The sequence below is a fragment of the Antennarius striatus genome, chromosome 7, assembly GCF_040054535.1.
Source record: "Antennarius striatus isolate MH-2024 chromosome 7, ASM4005453v1, whole genome shotgun sequence".
Lineage (NCBI taxonomy): Eukaryota > Metazoa > Chordata > Actinopteri > Lophiiformes > Antennariidae > Antennarius > Antennarius striatus.
The window spans coordinates 21957512-21979355 of record NC_090782.1 but is presented as its reverse complement, the minus strand read 5'-3'; the positions used below and the strand labels follow the sequence as shown (position 1 = coordinate 21979355).

The window sequence follows — 21844 nt, the reverse complement described above, 5'->3', positions numbered from 1 at the left end:
ATAAAAGACAAACAACCACTTGTGCGCACGCTCACACCTACAATCAATTTAGAATGATGGGGTCACTTAAATTGCATGTTTTTGGATGTGGGATGAAGTCGTAGAACCCGGAGAGAGAACCCACTGCTGTGAGGCAACCGCACTATACTGCACCACCCCAGAGCTGTTTCAATCTATTTATATCAAATTAGCTGGTAGATTTTGATGAAACTGGTGTGACAAGTTGGGCGTGCAGCAAAGAAGACACTGTGTTTTGAGTGGATCCAGATAAAGGTGTGGATTCAGGATTTTTTTTTCAATACGCTTTTTTTATGATTGCACAATCAGACCCCTTTTGTATTATCCTGGGGGTTGCAGCATATGCCAAGTAAGCAACCCCCAACTTCTCCTTACTTGATCTTTTGTAAACAAATTTCACCTTGGCACTCAAAAATTTCCAAATCAATCTTTATTTGCAGCGAGGAGCGAGGAGGCCTTGAGGAGATGAAATATCCCCCTGGCTCCTGTAAATTCAGACATTTTAATGAATACGAGAATTCTCAGTTCAGTCAGAAATAATTCCCAGCAATATTTCAAAGATGTTTTTCAAAAACTGACTTATGTCGGCTAAAAATTTGCTGTTAAATAGCAAAATTCTTGAATATAATAGAGTAAAAATGTACAATCTGTTGATTAGTAAGGAAAAAGTTCACCTCTGGACCAGAACTTCATAATAGTAGAAATAGTAATTAATAGTAATTTTACACCAAAAAATCTTCTCCTTGCATGTGTTGTATCATGAAAAAATATTGAAAGGTTTTTGAGTTATGCCCCTGACAAGTAACGACTACAGATATTTACCCCCTTTACGTTCAATGCCTTGCTGATTATCTTCATTCTAATGACGACTCGCTGCTCCTTGTGTGAAATACGCAACGCGCAGCCTGACTCTGCAGAATATGCACATGACCTCCCTGGATTACCGTTTAAAGTAGTTTTTCTGCCTACTACACTTCCCGCCCATTAACGTCACTCAAACTACCGCTGAGGAGGAGGAGGAGGAGGTGGTGGGGGGAGAAAACGCAGAGCCGGGCTGATCTCACACACAGCCTCACTGAGGAGCAGAGGGGAGCGCGCAGACCGAGCGAGAGGTTGTGGGGATCCTTCAGTGGCTGGTTTTTTTTAATTTAAATTTCCACTTGCATGAACACAAGCGCAGACCGCCTCCGGAATCCAAAGATGTGGACGGAAGTCGGGAAGCTTGTGCTGTTACATTTCTTACTCATGGAGCTCCATTGCGCAAAAGGTAAGGAAGGATTAGGCGATTTCATTTTACGCGGACCGCTCGTCCGTCTGTCTCTTTATTGTAGTCCGATCGCATGTGAGCGCGCCTGGACCGCCACTCCAGGTGCGCGCAAAGAAAACGCGATCACCTGGTGACACGAGGTGACAGGACGCAGAACTGGACGTCAGTTTGACCACCACGTGCTCACAGGCAAGCCGGGCGATGATGTGGACGGGACAGGCTGTGGTGATACGAGGGGAAGGCGCTGTCTGGTGTTGTCTAGGTTAACAAACGTTTTTATTAGCTGCAGTCAAAAACCTGAGTTGGTAGATTTATATTTACAGATGTCTTTGTGTTAAAATGTCACAAGGACACTGATGAGAGGCAGTCGAAACCCCCCACCCACCAAAAAAAAAAAAGCCTCATGATCACAATAACACAATAACTGCAAAAGTGTAACTCATGTTGTGGGGATGTTGTATTTAAAACATTTTAAAACTACAGATTCTTATGGAAGGAAGTCTTCAGAGGTGATTTATAACACTAACAGACATTTACTGTCTTATCTGACAGGATTGAGGACAGAATTATCTATTACAACAAAGCCATGAATGGAATGAATGAATGTAGTGGAGACTAATCCAGCTTGTCCTGTAGCCCCACACGATGAAGTTCCATCCTTGCAAATAGTAGTTATAATAATAACCCCATCATGTTTCTATGGTTCTTAATTAGTTTATTTTAAGGAGACTTCATTGTACGTTATGGTATCCTTAATTCAGCCATACCTACAATACGTCCACATATTCCGATCGGGAGATGGATTAGAGGGAGAGGCTGACGGCTCGTCTTCATCTTGCAGGAACTCATACAGAGTCGGAGTGTGAAACCGGACAGTTTCAGTGCAAGAACGGACGGTGCATCCCGACCCTGTGGAGGTGTGATGATGATGATGATTGCTCGGACAGCAGCGATGAGGAGAACTGTCGTAAGTAGCATAACAATCAAACTGAAGTGATGATTTTGCTTTCTGCCCGGTGATTTTGTCTGTTTACCTTCTATCACATGAGATCCGAATCTAGGACAGGGACTCCTAAATGTGTTCATGTGAAGCGTGTATAAGTTGACTCACATTCGATGCCAGACTTTGATGCTCTCTGCTGTTTAACATGAGCATGTATGTAACTGGATGCTGCAGATTGATGAAATCCATGTTGGAACTTTGATTTAAGTTCCACTGGAATTTAAGCTGCTTATCATTTTGCTCAGCAGGGCCCCTCAAAAGTCAAAGTTTCACTTGTTGGCAATGCAGGGACTTCTGATCCTGGATGGCTGTTCGGATCACATGAAAAAAGGAATTCGACTCATTTCATAACAAGCTCACTTCCTCTAGTGAATGTCTGACGCAGGGAGAGGCGTGATCTCTCGGGGTCAAAGCGACATCAGAATATTATCTTTAATGTAAAAAAAAAAAAAAAAGACCGATTCCTTTTGTTGGAGAGAAAGTTCACCCCGCTGCTTCTTCCCGCTTTGTAAAACGGCTTCAAAGATTGCGTTGTGAAGTCGTACGAATCAGTTGCAGGATTTGGCGTCGTGATATTTTCATCATTTGGTAACATGGTGTTCTCTCTTGCAAAAACTGTGGCAGAACACAGGCTGCTTCTCTGCCTCTACAGCCTTGAGTTTCATATTCAAATGTAACGCTGCAAATGTAATAACGGGCAATCAGTTGTCCTATTATGTAATTCAGGAAAGTCTAAAACCAGACCTGTGGTACGCCTCCCTGGTTGGACTCTTTTGCAAATCGCATGGACAACTAGCCGAGTAATCCTCACTTATAAATTCTCCATGGTACTAATTGCCTGAATGGCCACATTAGTGGCCATTGATTCATCGCTTATCATGGGTGCTGGAACACCAAAACCCATAATTCTCTCATTTCACATGCTCACCACGAAAGTCGCCGCTGAATGTCTCGGGGAGTTCCAGCGATGAATACCTTGACATTTACTAGCGAGGCTTAGTGACGGCGGAAAACGATTTTGATTATTGGACATTTAGTAGGCGACGCTTGATGTAAGTGGGATTCAATTTTAATGATCTAGCAATCGTGATTTACGTCGTTTGGTATAAGCTCTGCTCAGAAGGAACGTGGAAACGGCGCTAAAGCCGCAAGGTGACTGTCCTCTTGACAGAACCACTTACTTCTGTACCACCAATGGACTTTCCCTCCTCTTTCTTTTTACTAGAAATTCCACAAGCTTTGGATGTAGTAGTGCTTTGAGAGCTCCTCCGGCACCCTCTTGATTCTCTCACCCTACTCAGTCCTTGCCTCTTGTTTACTTCCTCCTCCTTTCTTCGCCACCCCACTTCTCCTACATCCATACCTTGCTCCCTGTCTCCCCTCCCCACCTGCTTTTTACACTCTCTACCCTTGCTTCAGCTCTCATCCTCAGGAAATTGGTTGGTTCTTTCCAAAATGCTGTCTCACATCTTCAGCAGTGTAGCACTCACTAAGGGGCTTTCCTCCCACTCACTTTTAAATCTCCTGTGGGCACCTTGGCGGTGCGATTGCCAAAGAGGCTATACCCACTCGTCTTACGCCCACAAAGAGCATTGGCTGACAGGTTGGTTGGAGATAAATCCAACGATGTGACTCTTGTTGCTGGAGTGATTCTCACTGGCAGGCATCCCGCCAGCGCTGCCACTGTGCCCCCTCCCCAATACCCAATATCACCAATACAGCTCAGCAGAGAGGAGGAGGAGGAGGAGGAGGAGAGGTAGGACATATTTGATTTAGAGGAACACGGTGGTGAAAGGTGGACCATATTATTCTCGACAGTGGGCCAGAGGGATAACTGGGAGAGGACATGGGACAGATATCACATGATTTGGACACAAATGAGGGTAAATTTAGTCTGCTAAGGCTAATAGGGGTGGGATGGCAGAGCTAAGTAGGTTTCCATCCCCCTATCCATTGCTTTCAGGCTATTTGGGATGTGGTTGCGAAGGCAGTAGATTTAGCAGAGCATTCCCAACGTCTTCCCCTGCAACACTTTTCAGATTATCCAAGGGAATCCTGAGTTTTTCCTTGGTTTGATGAGACGTGTAATCCCTCCAGTGAGTTCTCGGTCTACCCCAACCTGTTTTCCTGGTGGAGATGAATGGAAAACCTCCGAACAGAGGCATTTTGGAAGCATCTCAAACAGATGCCACCTCAACTGGCACCTTATGACACTAATGGAGCCAGCACCATCCTGAAGTCCGACACCCTCATCCTACCTCTAAGGCTGAGCCCAGCCACCCTACAGGGGATGCTCATTTTGGCCATCCAAGATCTCACTCTTGTGGTCGTCACCTGGAGGTCATGATCTCTGGATGAGGTGGCTCAGCTGTCTCTTCAACAAGATGTCCACGTCATTCTTTGTTCCATCCCGAACTGCCCACATAGCGTAGACTCTGTTGTGACATTTCCTTTATTAGCCGCCTCCAATAAGTCCTGTTGGATTCTGTTGTCCTTTGTGCTTCGCCTCTTCTTTATTTCATTCTCCTCTCTCCTCTCCTTCCTCCTCCTGCTCCTGCTCCTCTCCTCCCCTCTCTTCTGCTTCATTCTCAACATGCCTCTTGGTAGGTTTTGCTCTTGTTGCCCTGGGAGACCGTAAAGCAGTGCAGCGATGGTTGTGATGGCTTTTTGTGCATGCGTACACTTCCTTTGTAGTGATCACAACGCTCAAGCACATGTGTATAAATACGTAGGGAAACTTTCCATCCCTGCATGCTTCATCTGACCTATATATAAGGCTCTGAATGTATGTAAAAGTGCTTTACCTTTTATACAGCAGGTTTGAGTGGATTTAAATTTATTTAATCCAATGTTCCTATAAAATATCCTCCTATGTGAACCTCATGTTAATTGTTCTCCGTTTCCCAGACTACTGTACAGTCTATTGTTCAAAAAGGCCTTGGTCACGCTAGACTGTGAATATGAATAAGAATCATAAAACAGATCAATTGTGATGATAAATGTTCAGTTTAATCTAATCATAAATCGATTGATAAAAAGCTCAATATTTTCTGGTCACAGCTTCTCGTGATGTTCGGCTGTTCTCCTTTGTCATATTTCAATGTTTATTACATATCTGAGTTCCTTGCTCTCGATGGGATGTTAACATGTCACCTCGGACATGTTAACATGTACGCATTCCTGTTTGGTTGTGTTTGCTATGGGAGAGACAGATAATACGCAAGGGTGGGAAGAAAGATCGTGTTGAGCTGTGTGTGTGTGTGTGTGTGTGTGTGTGTGGTTACATCACAACAGGACAATGAGTTTTAGAAGGGGAGCGTCTCCTATGTGGTCTGAGACCAGCTTCCCATAGAGGAGACATCACAACACATTTCACGCCAATGGTTTGTGTGTGTGTGTGTGTGTGTTTGTGTGTGCCTCTCTTTCTGTCTGTCTCTCTGTTCCAGACACACACCCTTTCTATCACACACACTGTAATAAGAGACTGTGGGGAATTGCTTTAGGCAAAAACATTATACTGAACAGCTCAACACAACATATTTTAGTTACCTGCTGACACACACACACACACACACACACACACACACACACACACTGGCACACACAGCTGGGGACAGACCTTTTAATATGAGAATGAGGTCAGAGGGACCAGCAGCTTAATCAATTACAATCAAACACACATCCAGACACATTTAGTGTGTAGTAACAAGGTTGTCTGATAAGATGTGCGTTGTATAAAATTAGAAATGCTCCTCTTCTGAAAGCAGGAAACACGCCTGTCCTCGTGTTTGAACCACGAGCGCTCATCACGTTTATAGTTTTTATACATGCATAATGAATCATCACGATTTTTATTTCATATGATGCTGAATAGGGTCATGGGAAACAAAAGGTCAATCGGTCCTCCCTCCGATACAATGCATTCCTTAACGACTGGATAAAAAAACAAGATCAAGTCAGGACGTGTAGTTCTCTTGGCGCGTTGGATGACGAGTCCAGAATGAGCCGGGGCATCACCTCTGTCAGAAAGTGCATCTTGCCCTACAAGCTAACAATACCTGCTGTGCTGAATAGGTGCTGGGCGCAGCAGTGCAAAAACAGCAGCAGGGTAATTTTAGCTGAGGTCAGTGCTCGCCTGAGGTGTTTCATCTCGCTACCCCTCCCCACCACCACCACCACCACCACCCCACACACACACACTTCATTTAAAGGCGTATATGTTTCTATGTCTCATTCATTTTTACCTCTCGCCCCCCTCTATATGCTCATCTTCCCTGCATCTTTCTTCCTTTAGACCTTTTGAAGTCATGGCTTTGGGGTTGACATGAAATGAAGCAAACCTGGTAGGAGAGTTTACGTTTGTGTGAGACTGTACTGTCCATTTACGTACTTCTAATCCAATTACAGTGTGTGTCAGTGGGTGAGAATCTGCACTGCGGGAAGTGTGTGTGTGCTCGCGCATTAGAGAAAGCAAAAAATAAAAATTATGTGTGTATTTGCCTCTGCCTGAAGACTCATTTCTCCCTTTGTATCCTGACACTTTCTCTTCTTCAATCTTTGTCCATCTTCCCTCTCTGCTTCTTCTGAAATAATGGCATATTTATCAGGAGAACAAGTTTTGTTTTTTGGTTTATAGATCTCACGCTGACTTCCAATTATTTGGAAGTAAACGAGAAACTCTTGGATCAGAAAAAGCGTAATAAAAACTGGAAGTTCTTAATGATATTTTGCATATAAGTGGGGGATGGTTACCTCGAGGGATGGTTCAGACTGATTGCACAAAAAGTTCAATAGCATCTTTTGAAAAATTGTATTTGTTTTCAAGTAATAATCTCGCTGAGTCATTAATGTGTTTGCTGGAATGATGACGAGTATATATTTTTTAATTTCCATTATGCTAGTACCATGAATTAAATATCAAATCATTAAAAGTGCTGAGCAACTTTTGTGGGAATATGTGATATGAGAGCGGTTCTATGTGTAGAGGGGCTAAAATGATGATTATTATTGTTTTTGTTTGGTTTTAGCGTGATAATAAATTTGCTCTATCTTACCTTTCCTTCATAAAGCAGCAGAGAACATAGTTGAAATACTGAAACCCAAGAGCTCCATATTTCTGTCAGGACTTGATGCAGAACAAACACCGAACTTTAAAGGGAATATAGATTGGGTTCATCTCTAGGTGACCAGATGCTGTTCGGTAGCTGCATGGCTGCTGGATTGAAGCCCAGTATCAGACTCGATCAATCGAGTGACGATAATATGTCATCACTGCTGTTTAAAAAGGCTCTTAAGTAGAAAAAGTAATAATCATGAATAGCAGGAATGCAGGATCAGCGTTTCTTCGTCAGTGGTATTGAAAAATATTCCTCTATAGCATTTGTCTTCGTCTATCGATGTGTGAATTCATGCAAATCTGCATGCACGCACCAATCATCCACCCGCCACCCAACTGAACGAATCATTCGGTCTGATTTTGCGACATACACCTGCACTGACATTTTGTCCCACCCTTTCCAGTCCCTATTTTAATATGTTGAATGAAATAACTTTACATGTAACTTTTTGTTTTTTGTATCGATGTGTTGCTTCCAGTAGTTTCTCTGTAGATATTTCGTGGTACATCTACAAGATGCTTAAATTTAAACTTAAGTTTAAATTCTAACTTGAAATGAGTATTTTTAGGTGCTCACAATTTCCTCAGGACAATTTCACTGTGTGAACCTGGACTGTGTGTCTTCGCTCTGTAACATTAAATTCCAATCGGTCATAAGAGGAGATTTGATTATCAATGAAGTAAATCCTCTGTGGCTAATGTTTAAATACACACGGTTGCTTAATGACAAGACAAGCTCATCGTTTTCACTGCGGGGAGATCGCTGCTGGTAATTTCATAAAGATCATCCTCATTAACGATGAACTATTTCATTCAGCTACAAGGCATACGCTATTAATCACATATTTAACTTTTAGGACACGCCTTGCCCGATTTTCCACACGAACTGCAGCGCCTGCAGGCAAAACTGCAGTCCGTGGATTACTCTTCCAGGTGACATTTAGAAAACCTGTTTATTCACCTCCCTGCCCAAAATGACTGTAGCCCAACTGTTGATACTAATTATAGGGAAAAGCAAATGTGAAAGATGTTTTTGCCGTGTTTGCAGTACTCACATCCTCTTTCCTCATGCACATTCATTAGAGCACAGTTGACAAAAAGCCCTCGGCATAGACCTGTTGTACCGGTAGTATAGCCTGAATCAGGTGTGCACTACCTTGGACTCATCCCCCCTATAATCCAGGTGACGTTTCTCAAAACCCTACGAGAAATTATACCAGATGTAATATCAGCAATGTGTGCGAAACCATCCTGAAAAACACTTTGGGTTAAGGCCAGCAAACCTGATGTGGTCGAAGTTTGTGAGAACATTCAGGTTGATCTGAAACTTTGCTCTGCTGGAGAAAAGAGGGTGAATGCTGCTAGCCTGAAAGTGATACTCCTACCTTTATTTCAGTTTATTCATTATTCTTCTTCCTCTTGATCTTTATCTTTCCCTTCATTTCTGTACAATATCCCCCACTACCTTCTTGCTGTCTTTTCTGCCAATTTTAATTTGTCCGTTTTTCAGATTATCTCCTGTTGTGTTTGCTGCAGTGTTTGGAAGTTATTTCGGCTTGACGTTCAACATTCGACGATAACTCCGCAATCTGTATTTGTGCGAGTTTAGCTTTGCCTCGTCCTCCTATAACTACTAATGCTTGGGTTGTTGTGTTTTGCTGTCATTATCCCTCCCCCCTCCCACCCCTCCCCGACCCAGCTGTGTCTGACGGGGTATCATGGCTTTAATCCCCAACTCAGATTAACTGAATATCTTTGTGTGCCTTCATTTCATTATTTACATTTGCTGTAATCCTGTTCTTCACCTTGAGCTTTGTCGCCTGGTGTATATTTATACAAATATATGTGTGTGTCTGTATGTGTGTGTGTGTGTGTGTATATATAATTAATACACACACACACACACACACACAGTAAGGGAACAGCGAATGAAACAATGGCTATCACGCTGATAAATAAAACATGAATGCTAATTCCAGTCTGGTGGACTGACTCAGATAGAGCCCTTCAGAACGTTATGTAGAAGTTTTCATGAGAGGTTTTAAACCAAAGTCACAAAGTGATGGGAAAAGACTTTAGCTTGACTTTCTGTTTCCATAACATTGGCTCAGTTTCTTTGTCTTTTAGCCTTTTTCTTTTCTGTTTATTTGTTTCTTAACACTTTTCTCTTTCATGGTCATGTGTTCTTGCTCTGTGACTCTTAATTCTACATTTTTAAAAATTGTTTTTCTTGTGTCTTCTGTCAGTGAATCTGAGCCTGTCTGCGAGTTGTCAACAAAATGTCAAGAGTTAAGCCTTTTACAAATTTGTTCGGTGTACTTTGATTTAGAGTTCTGTTTTTGTTAGTTTTTTTTAGTCTTGCATGAGTAAAAATAAACTTCCTGGCTCAACACCTGTTCTGTGAAAGTAGATGGAAAGATGCTTTGAACGTTTCACCGAAGCTAGGACCTCCTAGAAGAGGTTTTAAGAAACACGGCTAAGTCTAGTTCATGGGCGTAGGAGATTGGAGCGTTTCTTGTTCAAGAACTGATCTCGCTCTAGCATATGAACTGCTTGAGTTTGTTTGGAAAATTGACTGGTTGACAAGACAATTTAAATTTCAAATATTTGATGGGTCCAGCTTCCAAAATGTGTCAATTTGATGTTTGTCTCAATTTTTCTTTACTGTTAAGGAACAAACAACCCAAAGCAGGCAATTTGAGGATGTCGGTGACAGCGGGGGAACATTGATCTTTTTTTTTATTTTTTTTTCATTTTTTTTTCACATTTCCTCAACATTTCAGAGTACACACAATATATCTACTGGAAAATCTGTCACCACATTTTATTTTTCATGTGTAGTGTTACCATATTAAACTAGCAATTTAATGCTAATTACAACTTATTACCTTACAGTTCAACCTTACCTTACAGGCTAGAACCAACCAGTGATCAGGAAATAATCTGTAAAAAAAAACAACTTTATTCCTGTCCTATCCTAAGCCTCTCTCTCTTTTTCCTTTGTCCTCACTTTGCACTCTGTCTGTCTCGCCCTCATCCTCTTTTTGTCGTCTTCCTCTCCTGAATGAAGCTGTTTACGTAGATTACACACAAACAGCGTATCTCTTCACACACACACGCCTTCCAAGCTCCTAAGTCCGTGGATTGATCTGACACTTTGAGGGGATTTGACTCGTCGTTCGTTACCGGATGGAGGAGGAAGGAGATGGTGGAGGTGGAGATGGGGGGAGGACAGTCAGGCTATGATAACATACTGTAGCGCTCACTAATACCAGTCATCAGTGAAAGGCTGGTTTGACACAGACTGTGTGTTTTGGCGGTTCATGCAGAGGTAAAGTAATAGTTTCATGTCCAAGTATTGTCAATGTGTTTGAAGTAAATACAAACATACAAGAAAAAAAAACAACCCAATGAGATTTAGCTCCAGGAATACGTCTCAAGAGGTGTTAATCGTTCGGATTCCTCGTACATATTTTTGCTCGCTATAGTGGGAGTGGTGGAGGTACCGATGGGGGTGGGGGTGGGTGTCCGGCTTGTTACGTCTTGAAGCAAAAGATGTTTTTCATCACATGGCTGCCCTCTCCCTCCATCCTTCGCCGTCCTCAAGGTCCATCTGTTTTGTCTCTGCTCCTTTGCCGGCATGTGTTCACACTGTGTTTAAACAATGATATCCTTCGCTCCCCATGCCCTGTGCCCTCCACCCACACCCCCTATTATGCGACACTGCGAGCAGATTGAACGTTTGGAAACAGGGTGACACCTTATCAATGGACCTCCTCCCCACCACCACCACACACACACACACACACACACACACACACACACACACACACACACACACACACACACCCTCTCATGCAAGCACATTCAAAATCACATACCGTAAAAAAAAAAAAAAATAGTGCTGTGACCTTGCATGCAACGTCTGCATTACCCTGTTGGGTTCCATCCCCTCTGCAGGAATATTCATGCACACTGTTTTATTCCCACTGAAGAGGTTTAATGTGATTAAACGAAGCAGCAAGATTATTGGCTCAAATATTCTTACTTGACTTTACTGAGAAGTACGTTATCGTTCCAAACACATACAAATGCACACACATACTCATGCAAATTGCCACCACTAAAGAACAAGCTTACACATTTGTGAAACCTGACTTCACACACCTTTCACTCATTCTCTTGTACGCACACCACACACACACACACACACACACACACACACATACGTAGGCACGCGAATGCCTTGACCTTTTCTATACTCGCGAACTTCATATGAAAGCGCTTTTTGCCGTGACTTGGATGAGTTTCTCGATGTTTGCTTGATATCCGCCACGTTGCCATCGCTTGTTCATGCTGTAGAATTATCGATTTATTCTTGACCTGTGTTTTTCTTGTCTTTGGGTGTCCAAACTTTCCTTTTATGTGTTGGAATCACCTTCTTTTACTGATCTCTATCTTGATTTACGTGCTCCTTCTGTAGTATGTGTTTAATTTTTCAGGGCACACATTTATTCTTACAGAAAGTTGCAAACTGTCATAGTCTAAAGTTTGAAATAATTAGATTTTTCTTTCATATTATTATGATTTGAAACCCAGAACGGCAAAATTACACTTGGAGTGTGACCAATAAGCTAAAATCTTTGCCTCTATTTAGACGGGTTTAAAACGTTTGTTGTCCAGAACGGCAACCAGAATAGTGTGATAGTGTCTGAATCCCCAGCTGCTGTCACCCATCAGTAAGTTTTCATGCTTAGTTGCCCATGAATTTCCACTTTGCAGTGCCTGCTGCGCTCAGGTGCAACCACCACCAAACCGCACAACTGTATTTAAAAAAAAAAAAAATCAAACGACATTAAAAATAAACTAAGCTTAATCCCAAGAGCCTGTTTAGACTTTACAATACAGAGAGCCAGAAGGAAGTGATGTCTTTTGAGATGGCCTTTGGGGGTGAACTACTGTTGAGCAGTGAATATTTTCCTTCTCAGATGCTTCATTCATTAAATTTTTATGCGCTTATGTTTTCCCAAAAGAATTGAAAATGGAAGCTCGAGACATTTAAGCAAAAGGCGAACAATTTAAACGGCTTGCACTTTAAACCGAGCTAATGTCGGGAACACGTGTCCACATTACAAACACGAAATAGATGTTGCATCTGGAAATCTGTAGCAGACTATCTGCAACACACACACACACACACACACACACACACACACACACACACACACACACACACACACACACACACAGCCTGGCTTCACTCTGCATGAAGAAGACCCATTGACCCAGTTATGACAGCAGCCAGTGCTTAAGTTTAATCAGTCAGTGGTGTTGTTACTGGGTTATTAGCTTTACTCCACTTCTTGTGTTCCCAAGTGGATCCAGAGGATAAAAGCCCATAGATGTAGATTTTTGATTTTAGACTAGAGCACAGTTCTGTTTTGTCAAAGTGGACCACCGTTGCTTTTTTTCGCTGAAAAGGCGACTCAATCAGGCGTCTGTGTGTCATCCTTTCAAGCTGACATTGAGCTCCATCACCAAGAAAATCCTGCAGTAAAAAGTGTTAACACATGTTTCCCACCTGTGCCTGCATTTTCTCTCCATCGAGCCTCATCAGCTCGTCCGCTGACAGAACTCCACATGATGTAAGTGCTGGATAATTGTTGCCCATTCGCCTTTTAAGTCCGCCGGTGTGAAAGAGACAGACAATTTCAGGTCACCTTCTATAATTAAGACCCCTCACAGGTTTTCACATTAATTCCAGTTTCTCCTGAATGTCATGAATATTGAAATGGAAAAAGACTTCCTGTAAATAGACCTAGACCTCATCTCCCCCCATCATTCAATTTGTTGGATACCTTAAAACAGAGATTCCATGCTCAAGGCTGTTTTGTAATGTAATTACAAGTAAGAGGGTGGCGCTGGTGTTAGATGAATAGCGAACAGGTTATTTTTTTGTTGTCAAGGTTAAAGGTGGAGTTTCGCACAAATAAGTTTATAATCAAGCAAAGGAAACTTTGTCAGGTGAGTCAGAGTGGAATAGATTTGTTCTCCTGTCATACAGTAAATGCAGCGATAAGGAAATGGTCACTAAAATGCTTGAAACCGATGAATGTGTGTATATATATATATATATATATATATATATATATATATATATATATATATATAAAATTTACTGCGTAATTTGCACTCATGTTTGGAAAATAATAATAATTTTAAAAATAAATTATCAAAAAACAAATTTCATTCAAATGAGAAAGATGATTATCAAAACATTTGCTTCACATTTATGGTAAAAACCATATCTTGAACATTATTTTTAATTTGCATTTATTTACTTATTGTACATTCAAATTATAATCATTAATATGGATATAATTATCAAATCACTTTATCTCCCAAAACTAATCCACTAGAATGGTATTTGTCGAGGGTTCATGTTGGCTTGTGACAGCTGATCTCTTGCAAACTGTTATTTTTTCATCCATGTGTTTAAAGTTGTTTTTCTCTTGCTTTGTGTGTGTGTGTGTTTTTGTGTGTGTGTCTGAGAGTAAGAGAGATCTATACATCAAACCCCTGGGTGTGTGTGTGTGTGTGTGTGGGTGTGTGGGTGTGTGGGTGTGTGTGTGTTCTAAGTTTGACCATAATTCGGCACATTAGCACCAAGTCTCCAGAGGGTTTATGGAGGAGTGTTGAAAGTTAGAATCCCCTAGCTAATTGATTTCAATGAATGGCACAGTTAGTAAATTACACTAACATGCAGTTGGGGATGTCTTGTGTGTGTGTGTGTGTGTTTGTGTGTGTGTGTGTGTGTGTGTTTGTGTTTCCCCTCATGTAAGCAGAAGGAGGCCTGCAATGGCAATCTGTACCGATTTTACCGAGTTTTTAATGAGATCGATGCTTTCTTTCCTGCATTCCCAGATGGTGTGTGTGTGTGTGTGTGTGTGTGTGTGTGTGTGTGTGTGTGTGTGTGTGTGTTGGAACACATGTTTGTGAGGGTGAAGAGGGAAGGGGGCTGCAGGGACCTTGGGCAGATAAATCTTTAATCATGCTTGCTCTCATGTTTCATTTAATTGCCCCCCTAAATCCATAAAAGGATGACGACATTGTGGTTTATGGGCTTGTGGGTTGTTCCAAATGTGTTTAATTGTGTTCTATAAGAAGCAGAGACATGATTAGATTTGTTTTACGGTACATTTGGATCCCTTTATATGTCCTATTGTCCGGATGGTAACAAACACTGCATTCTTTTGTTTGTCATGGTTTTCGTGGCAATTTTCCTGTCAGAAATTTCTTTCCTTTTTCATAACTTGATTTTTGTTTTAACATCTATCTGTGGGAGTTGGCACATTTTCCTTCAAATTTCTGCTCTGTTTATATATGTCATTATTTCAGAGAGAATTCCTAATTCCATTTCTTGCTCCAATTTTCATTTTTGTTGTCTATTTCTGCATGTATCCAGTACATACTATGGTGAAAACAGTGTTTTAGAATGTGCAAAACAATCCTTTGTATGTGTGTGAAGATGAAAGGGAAGAGACAAAATTCCTGGCTGCACTTCTTTTCTTTCTTTGGTTGTTTTTAAGTATTCTTACACCATTCAGACAAAAGACTTCCCTTTCTCATTTCCTTTATCTTTCCTTTCTCTTCCTCCATTGTGAATCCCTCCATGTGGAATCTCCACCGGTGCACGACTCTTAATCAACGGCGAGAACTGCACTGAGGAGGTGAAGCAGTTCCTCCTGTAATTGTGTTTCTTCTTTAAAGGGGAGAAAGTGAGCTGTAAATTTCTGTGGGTTTGGCTTTGAGTGTGTTCCTGTTTGTTTCAGGACATTTTCAGAAGAGCACAGCTACCTGAAATCAATGCAACAACATTTTGTGCCGCCATAGAAATACATACTCTGATTGATTAAAATGATAAATGAGGCTGTTTTCTTCACTCAATAGCGACAAAAACTGCAGGTGTCTGGGAGACACTACTGATTTCTCAATCTAGTTTTGCTCTATCTGCTGTGATTTAAAGCAATTTGTCATAACACATATCTGAATCACGGCAAAGGTAGTTGTAATTTGTTCTGCAAATGTTAACCCTGCCTTTTGAAGGAGCTGGGCCCAACGTGTGAAATATGAATATTGGTATATTTATCTGTTTTCAAACAAGATAAACTGAGATAATATTTTATTATCAGAGCAGGTGGACATTGATGTCTCTAAGCAGCAGCTAAAGAAAAATCTTTAGCACCAGAGTCAGACGTCGGTTTGATACCCAATACCACGTCATAGTAATGTAGTGGTAGTTCCTGTCGTACCTTCATGTTGGACTCTTCATCCTACTGTGTGTCGCTTGCATCCTGAAGCTAATTGTTATCGGCTTTTGGTTCAGGGATGTGCAGGAATGAGTGACCCGTTTTATTCCATGTCATGTAAATTCCTGCACCTAAATGCATCAGGCTTTGGTCGAGCTCCAGTGACATACCGCATTGTTAGCCATGCAGGTGTTTTCTCTTAATAGACTCATCATGTTGTCACCCTGTTGGCTTAAATTGATAAAATGCTGTAGAGTTAAGTCCAAATGGCCGAATCTGTGTTTGCATCTCTTGTTAGGCTCATTCTGAGAGTCCTGCATCCTTCATGTGTGTGTGTGTGTGTGTGTGTGTGTGTGTGTGTGTGTGTGTGTGTGTGTGTGTGTGTGTGTGTGTGTGTGTGTGTCCTACTGCAAATATCACCATGATGAAGAGGCTATAGGTTTGTGTGTCAGCTAATGAGATGTGTGTGTTCCTGCATATGCTTCTGAGGTGTCCTGATGATAAAGCATCCTCCGCCTTCTGTGTGTGTGTGTGTGTGTGTGTGTGTGTGTGTAGTGTGTTTGAGCACATTACATGTGTTCCCAGAGATGGTCATTAGCTGTGAAGGACTGTAAAGACTTTTGTGCTAATGGACTAACGCAGTCATTGATGAGGGAGGGAGGGACGCATGGGGCAAGGATTAGAAGGGAAAACACACACACACAGGTTTACACACATATGCTTGTCAGGACATTGCCTTAACATCCATCCATTTCCATCAGTAGCAAAGTTGGTTAATGAGGACAACGTTGTCGAAGATATCTCTTATTTCTGTCTTCTGAGATACGTAAGATTATGAGATTATATGATTTACACTCTTCACGGATAATTAAATACTGTCAATCAAAACTGTGATATATACATCTGACTGAAAATGTAAACTATCCCTCTTGATCCATGCAGGTATCCGTAGATAGTGGTTACTTTGCTTCATCCTATTTTAACCCTTGGACGCTTTATATTTGGTATTTTTATGTTTGGTACAGTATTATTTTGTCACTTCTCAAGTTGCTCTGCTTGTAATATGCAAGGCGTTCAGGTGCGGGTAGCACCTGGGATAATCTGAAACATCCCAATGGATTGAACATGCTTCGGTGGAAGTTGACCGCCGCTCTTTGGAATCGGTCGAAGAACATAATAAGTTTTCTCCAAATCATCCCAACAAACCGAGGAAGCATGGTAATGAGAAAATGATTAGATTTTCTGCCTGCTCCTTCCGCTCCCTCTCTCTCTCTCTCTCTCTCTCATGCCCATGGCCGCTGTGGTTTGTTTACTTCTTGCTTGGGTTTCATGAATTCTACATCTTTTTTTTTTCCCATTTCTTCCTCCTCCTTACTTTATTGGCTCGATTCTGAGAAGTGTAAATATGTATTGGAGGATAAAACTTGGCATAAGTTCAACTTCTGTTCTGAATTTCTTGAGCTTCCCAAAAAAGGAGGGGGAACTTGTGGGTCATGGAAGCCGGACATCGATGGTCAGACAAAATAAAACTTGTGGAGGACTTCACTTTTTATTTTATACACTCCATAAGTAATGTAAAGAAAGACAAAAGTTAACAGGAGGCCTGACATTAAGAGTTTTTCTGGCAATGATAATGATGACTTTTTACACAATCGGCCAACTCTTTACTTACCTCTGTAATGGATTGTGTTGGAGACACGGAGGTTAAAGAGGAAGAGGAGGATGGATTGGGTAGAATCAGACTGAGAATGGAGAGGTGGGAAGTGAATGTTATTTTATTAAGATGTAAAAATTGCCAAAGTTTTGACTGAATTGCTTTCATACAGGTGCAAGACAGCTACATGTAAACTCATGGGTGGTGGTGGTGTTACATGGTGTGTGTTTGCGTAATGCAATGTGCACACACAGAATGGGTGCACCTGCTGCTTTGTAGAAAAGATGATGGACCTTAGAGGTTTTTCCATGGGTTTGCTCAGCTGTGTGTGTGTGTGTGTGTGTGTGTGTGTGTGTGTGTGTGTGTGCGTGTGCGTGTGTGTGTGGACATAGGGTTAAAGGGAATACAAGAACAAGTGGCTACAGATCCCGTTTCTACTTTGTAGCGGCGGAACGGAGACATGAGATGCATGGCCTCTTGTGATGTCAAATTCATTCCTTCCTTTTCTCCTTCTGCTCCTCCCCGTCGGCACAGCGGCATCAGAAGGAGGGAGAGATGAAAGACGGAGCGAGAACTGGTGAGGTAGTAGAGCGAGGGTTGGGAGTGTGTTGAATGGGAGCCGGTAATGAAAATGAGAGGAAGCAGTGAAGACTAGTTTGGACGAGAGTTTATCCGAGGACGTAATAAACAGCTTCTCTCACTTTTGTCTTCCTTTCTTGTTTCAAAGAGAAAGTTTCTGATTCTTTTTCAGGTTTTGAACATGTAAGGATCTGTTTTCTTCTTCTCCAGCTCTTTCAAAAATGTTCACCCCTAAGCAAGCTACCAGAGACTCGTGACCCACCTCCCCTCCCATCCCTTGTACATCAGACAGGGCGTTAAGCATAGAGGCGACTGCCTGGTAGCAGAAGTGGAAGCAGAAATAGCACAGATGAAGGTGTCCATTTGCCCTGTCGTTACCTTCTGCAGATGCCATCTGTTTCTCCTCCTTCCACTTGACAATTTACAATTCAATTTATAATTTACATGCATTGTTAATTCTGTGTTTTATTGGTCGGGGGTGTTTGCGTTTGCAAGCCATATTTGCAGAAGCAATTTACATAATATTAAAAAACGGAATCTCTGCCCGGGCTTCTGGTCTGCAGCGTGGTTTGCTTTGGCCTGCGTGGGCCAGATTTTTTTGGCACAGTGTGATGCTCTCTAACACCCGGGCGCATCCTGTCTACACACTTGCACAGATCTTGAGTGAATCCATTTCTACAGGAATGCCCCCCTCCTCGGTCCACAAATTTCTTGGGAGGTCTGAAGGTTGTCACGTCCAAAAGTGACTTTGCTCCAGTCCCATGTGAACTGGTACTATGGGAACCCATCTGTCGAATGGAAAGGAGATGTCGTTTACACACACACATACACACACACACACACACACACGGCGAGCACTGCACACACACTGCGTCATGTCGAGATTGGGGAAATAGCTTATTATCCCCTGCGTGGTTGTGTGCATGTGTGTGTGTGTGTATATGTGTAACGCAAGGCCACAGAGTGCAGCTGAAACTCCAACTAGGTGTAAACTAGGTAGGAAATGAAAGGTAACATATTTTATTCAAGCATTTCCTCTTTGTGTGAGTCTGAGGGGGTTTTTCTGCCCCTTGGTGTGTAATTGTGTGATCCTGATTCAGATTGGGTTTAGTGGGTTTACAGTGGGTTTACTGTAATCCCTCGCTTGTTCGTGCTTCAAGATGCACGGCTTCACTACATTGCAGATTTTTAGTAGTTAGTCCATGTGATACCGTACCTGCATGCTATTGGCATTACCGTATTTCATAAAATAGTTTGTCACTACATCGAGGAATTTCGTTTTTCACGAGTGGTCCTGGAACGCATTAACCGTACTAAATCTATAGGAAAGGCAGTGTTCTACACCCAGCAGAATGTATAGAGTATTTTTCGGTGACTCTAAATGGACTGTAGGTGACGGTGTGAGTGTGATTGGTTGCTTGGCCCTGTGATGAACTTGGGACTGTACCCAATGACCCTGTACTGAAAATGAATGTCAGTGCCTCCCATTCTCTCTGAATCAATATTCTCATTAAGATTATTTTGGAGTAAAATGTCACGCTACCAAGGGAAAGGATAGACGGAGACTTTTTCATCTTCAAATGCTGTATGACATCGGAGGATAAATATGAGATGGTTTATGAGGAGAAAATAATGCCTTAGCAGAGGCATATGGACACGAGCGTTCACACCTGCCTGCACTGAGCCTGTCTGGGCTTTCCAGTGAGTCACCCTGTTCCTCCACACGTTCACATTCCATCTATTCACACTCACCCACCAACCATCACCACCTGTCTCCCTCTCCAACACCTCCCAGCTTGTTAAGTTCCACCTTGGCAGCTAGTGGGCTCGTATCCCGGTTGTGTCGATGCTACTGTGGGCACAGTATATCCCTGTAGGTTATTAGATGCTGTCCACTATGCAAAGCATAGGCAGTGTACTCATTCACAGCAATATGCTCAAAGTTGTTTATTTTCATCATCTATTTGCATTTAATTAGTCTCAAAACCAGGGTACGTAACAAAAAATGACGCACATGCACCCATTTCCAGTATGACTATGATGTGTTATTTCCCAACTGGGAACCTTTTACAGAGGCTGAATGTTCACTCTTGAGGATTGAGGCTAGCGTGGCGTTGCTTTTGTGCCCATGGTCCAAGGCTGCGTTCAGACCGCAGGCGTATTGGATTTCCTTTTATATCCGATTTTTAGGGCTGAATGTTCACACTGTTTTTAGCAAGTGTCCAAATGCGATCTTGCTCTTTTCAATCTGGGCCACATTATCGGCCGATCTGACAGGTTGCCTGTAAGACCGGCCGAACTCCTTCATCCTCCTCCTTTCTTGATCAACATGTTGGGCGATGCTTACCTCTCAGTGAACCACCCATGTCTTTTACTTTTGCACTCACAAAAACAATCACTTTCATGGTACCAATCCCTCCCCATCTAACATTGTCTCCCTACCAAATGAGACATCTCCCTACGGCTTCCCTCCCCATCACTTCACTTGTTATCTCCGAGGCTCTCTTCATTCCCGTGTCTCTCTCTTTCTCGTCCGATTTGTTTTTCATTAAGTCTTAATCTACATCGGGGCCTCCAGCGTGTCACACGTTGCTCATTGTGTAGGATTGATGTGTCGCTTGTTTCTTCTCCGGCTGGGTCCTTATCATCGCAGACAAAATGCGGGGACCCTAATGAAGGTCGCCTCTTCTTCTCCTGCTAATTCAACACCGGCTGCAGCCTGTCGGAACCTGACTCGTCGTCCACCATCCAAGTAAATGAGATACCTGGACCTAAAGAGGGAAGGAGTGTGTTAGATTGTGCTGTGGTTTCACTCATTTTGTTAACAAGACATTTAATTTAGATAACTGTAGTTTTACGTCTGAATCTCTCAACATGATAAAATCCACCTGGAAGAAATTTTTTCTGCTCCAAGTGTCTCACATGAATGTCAAAAAGCTCGTTTGTAACAATTTTAAATATGTTTAAACTCTATTATCGTTCAAATATTCAGTTTATTGTGCTGTCCTGTGTTAGTTTTTGATGATTTGAGATTATTTCTCAGAAGCTGTTTGACTTGAAGCCTCTTTTCACGACTGGCGTGGGTCCATCTTTTTAAAGTGTCGGTAATATGCAGGAAAAAAGGGTTTACATGAACTGTGTCGCCTTAAAGATGTTAAATTTGCTAAACATCAAAGATTTCATCAGCCTTTTGAACAAAGAGGAGGCAGCAAGGATTCTGCATTTCTTGTTTTGTCTGTTCTCATTGGTGTAAATGTATATACACTAATCAGGATTTAGCAGCATTTGAATCAGTGTTGCGGGATTGTCTCCTCGTGCTGCCAGGATACTATCAAGCCAATGTAATTAAACCATATTCACACAATCAAGATGTAGCTCATCAGGTTTTTAATGGCTTTACAAACTCTTGAATCTCTGCTCATGTGAATCAAGTCAAGGAAACACACTTTTCCCTCTCAAATGAAAGTATTTTCTGTGAATTAACAGGTACGAAATTCCAAAGATGTGGAACTCTGACACGGAGTTGTGTTTTGTACGAGAGAGATGAGGGACTTGAGGAGACTAGGGTGCAAATGAACGAATATAGACAAGATGAAAACTTAGGAGACAAGACAAGGTGCTACATGCTTGTGAAGACACAAGGTGTGAAGACGTGGAGAAGCAGTTGTGACAGAGCGATCAGCACAGAATGGTAGCAGGCTTGATATTCAGGCTTTGTGCACAAAGCTTTCAGTACATACCACATGACCGTCTGTGCACATGAATTACTCCAAATAAATTCAGTCTGGATTTACAGCCACACATAACACTTGGTTTTCATACTCATAAATTAATCCTAAGAATCTTGCGTGGACGGTGTTGCGTCACACTTATATAATGAATCCATTAAATTTGGAGG

At 42.0% G+C, this 21844-nt stretch overlaps 1 protein-coding gene across 4 annotated transcripts in view; it reads left to right on the top strand.

Moving 5' to 3' along the window:
- Positions 1-1109: 1109 nt before the first annotated feature.
- The window catches only part of lrp8 (low density lipoprotein receptor-related protein 8, apolipoprotein e receptor), a 120749-nt gene continuing 100014 nt past the window's right edge, over positions 1110-21844 (top strand). For all 4 annotated transcript variants that reach the window (XM_068319455.1, XM_068319453.1, XM_068319454.1 and 1 more), the window contains exons 1-2: positions 1110-1285; positions 2127-2252. In XM_068319455.1, coding sequence (XP_068175556.1) covers positions 1183-1285; positions 2127-2252 — 229 coding nt within the window. In that variant the 5' untranslated portion in view covers positions 1110-1182. The remainder of the gene's footprint in view (positions 1286-2126; positions 2253-21844) is intronic.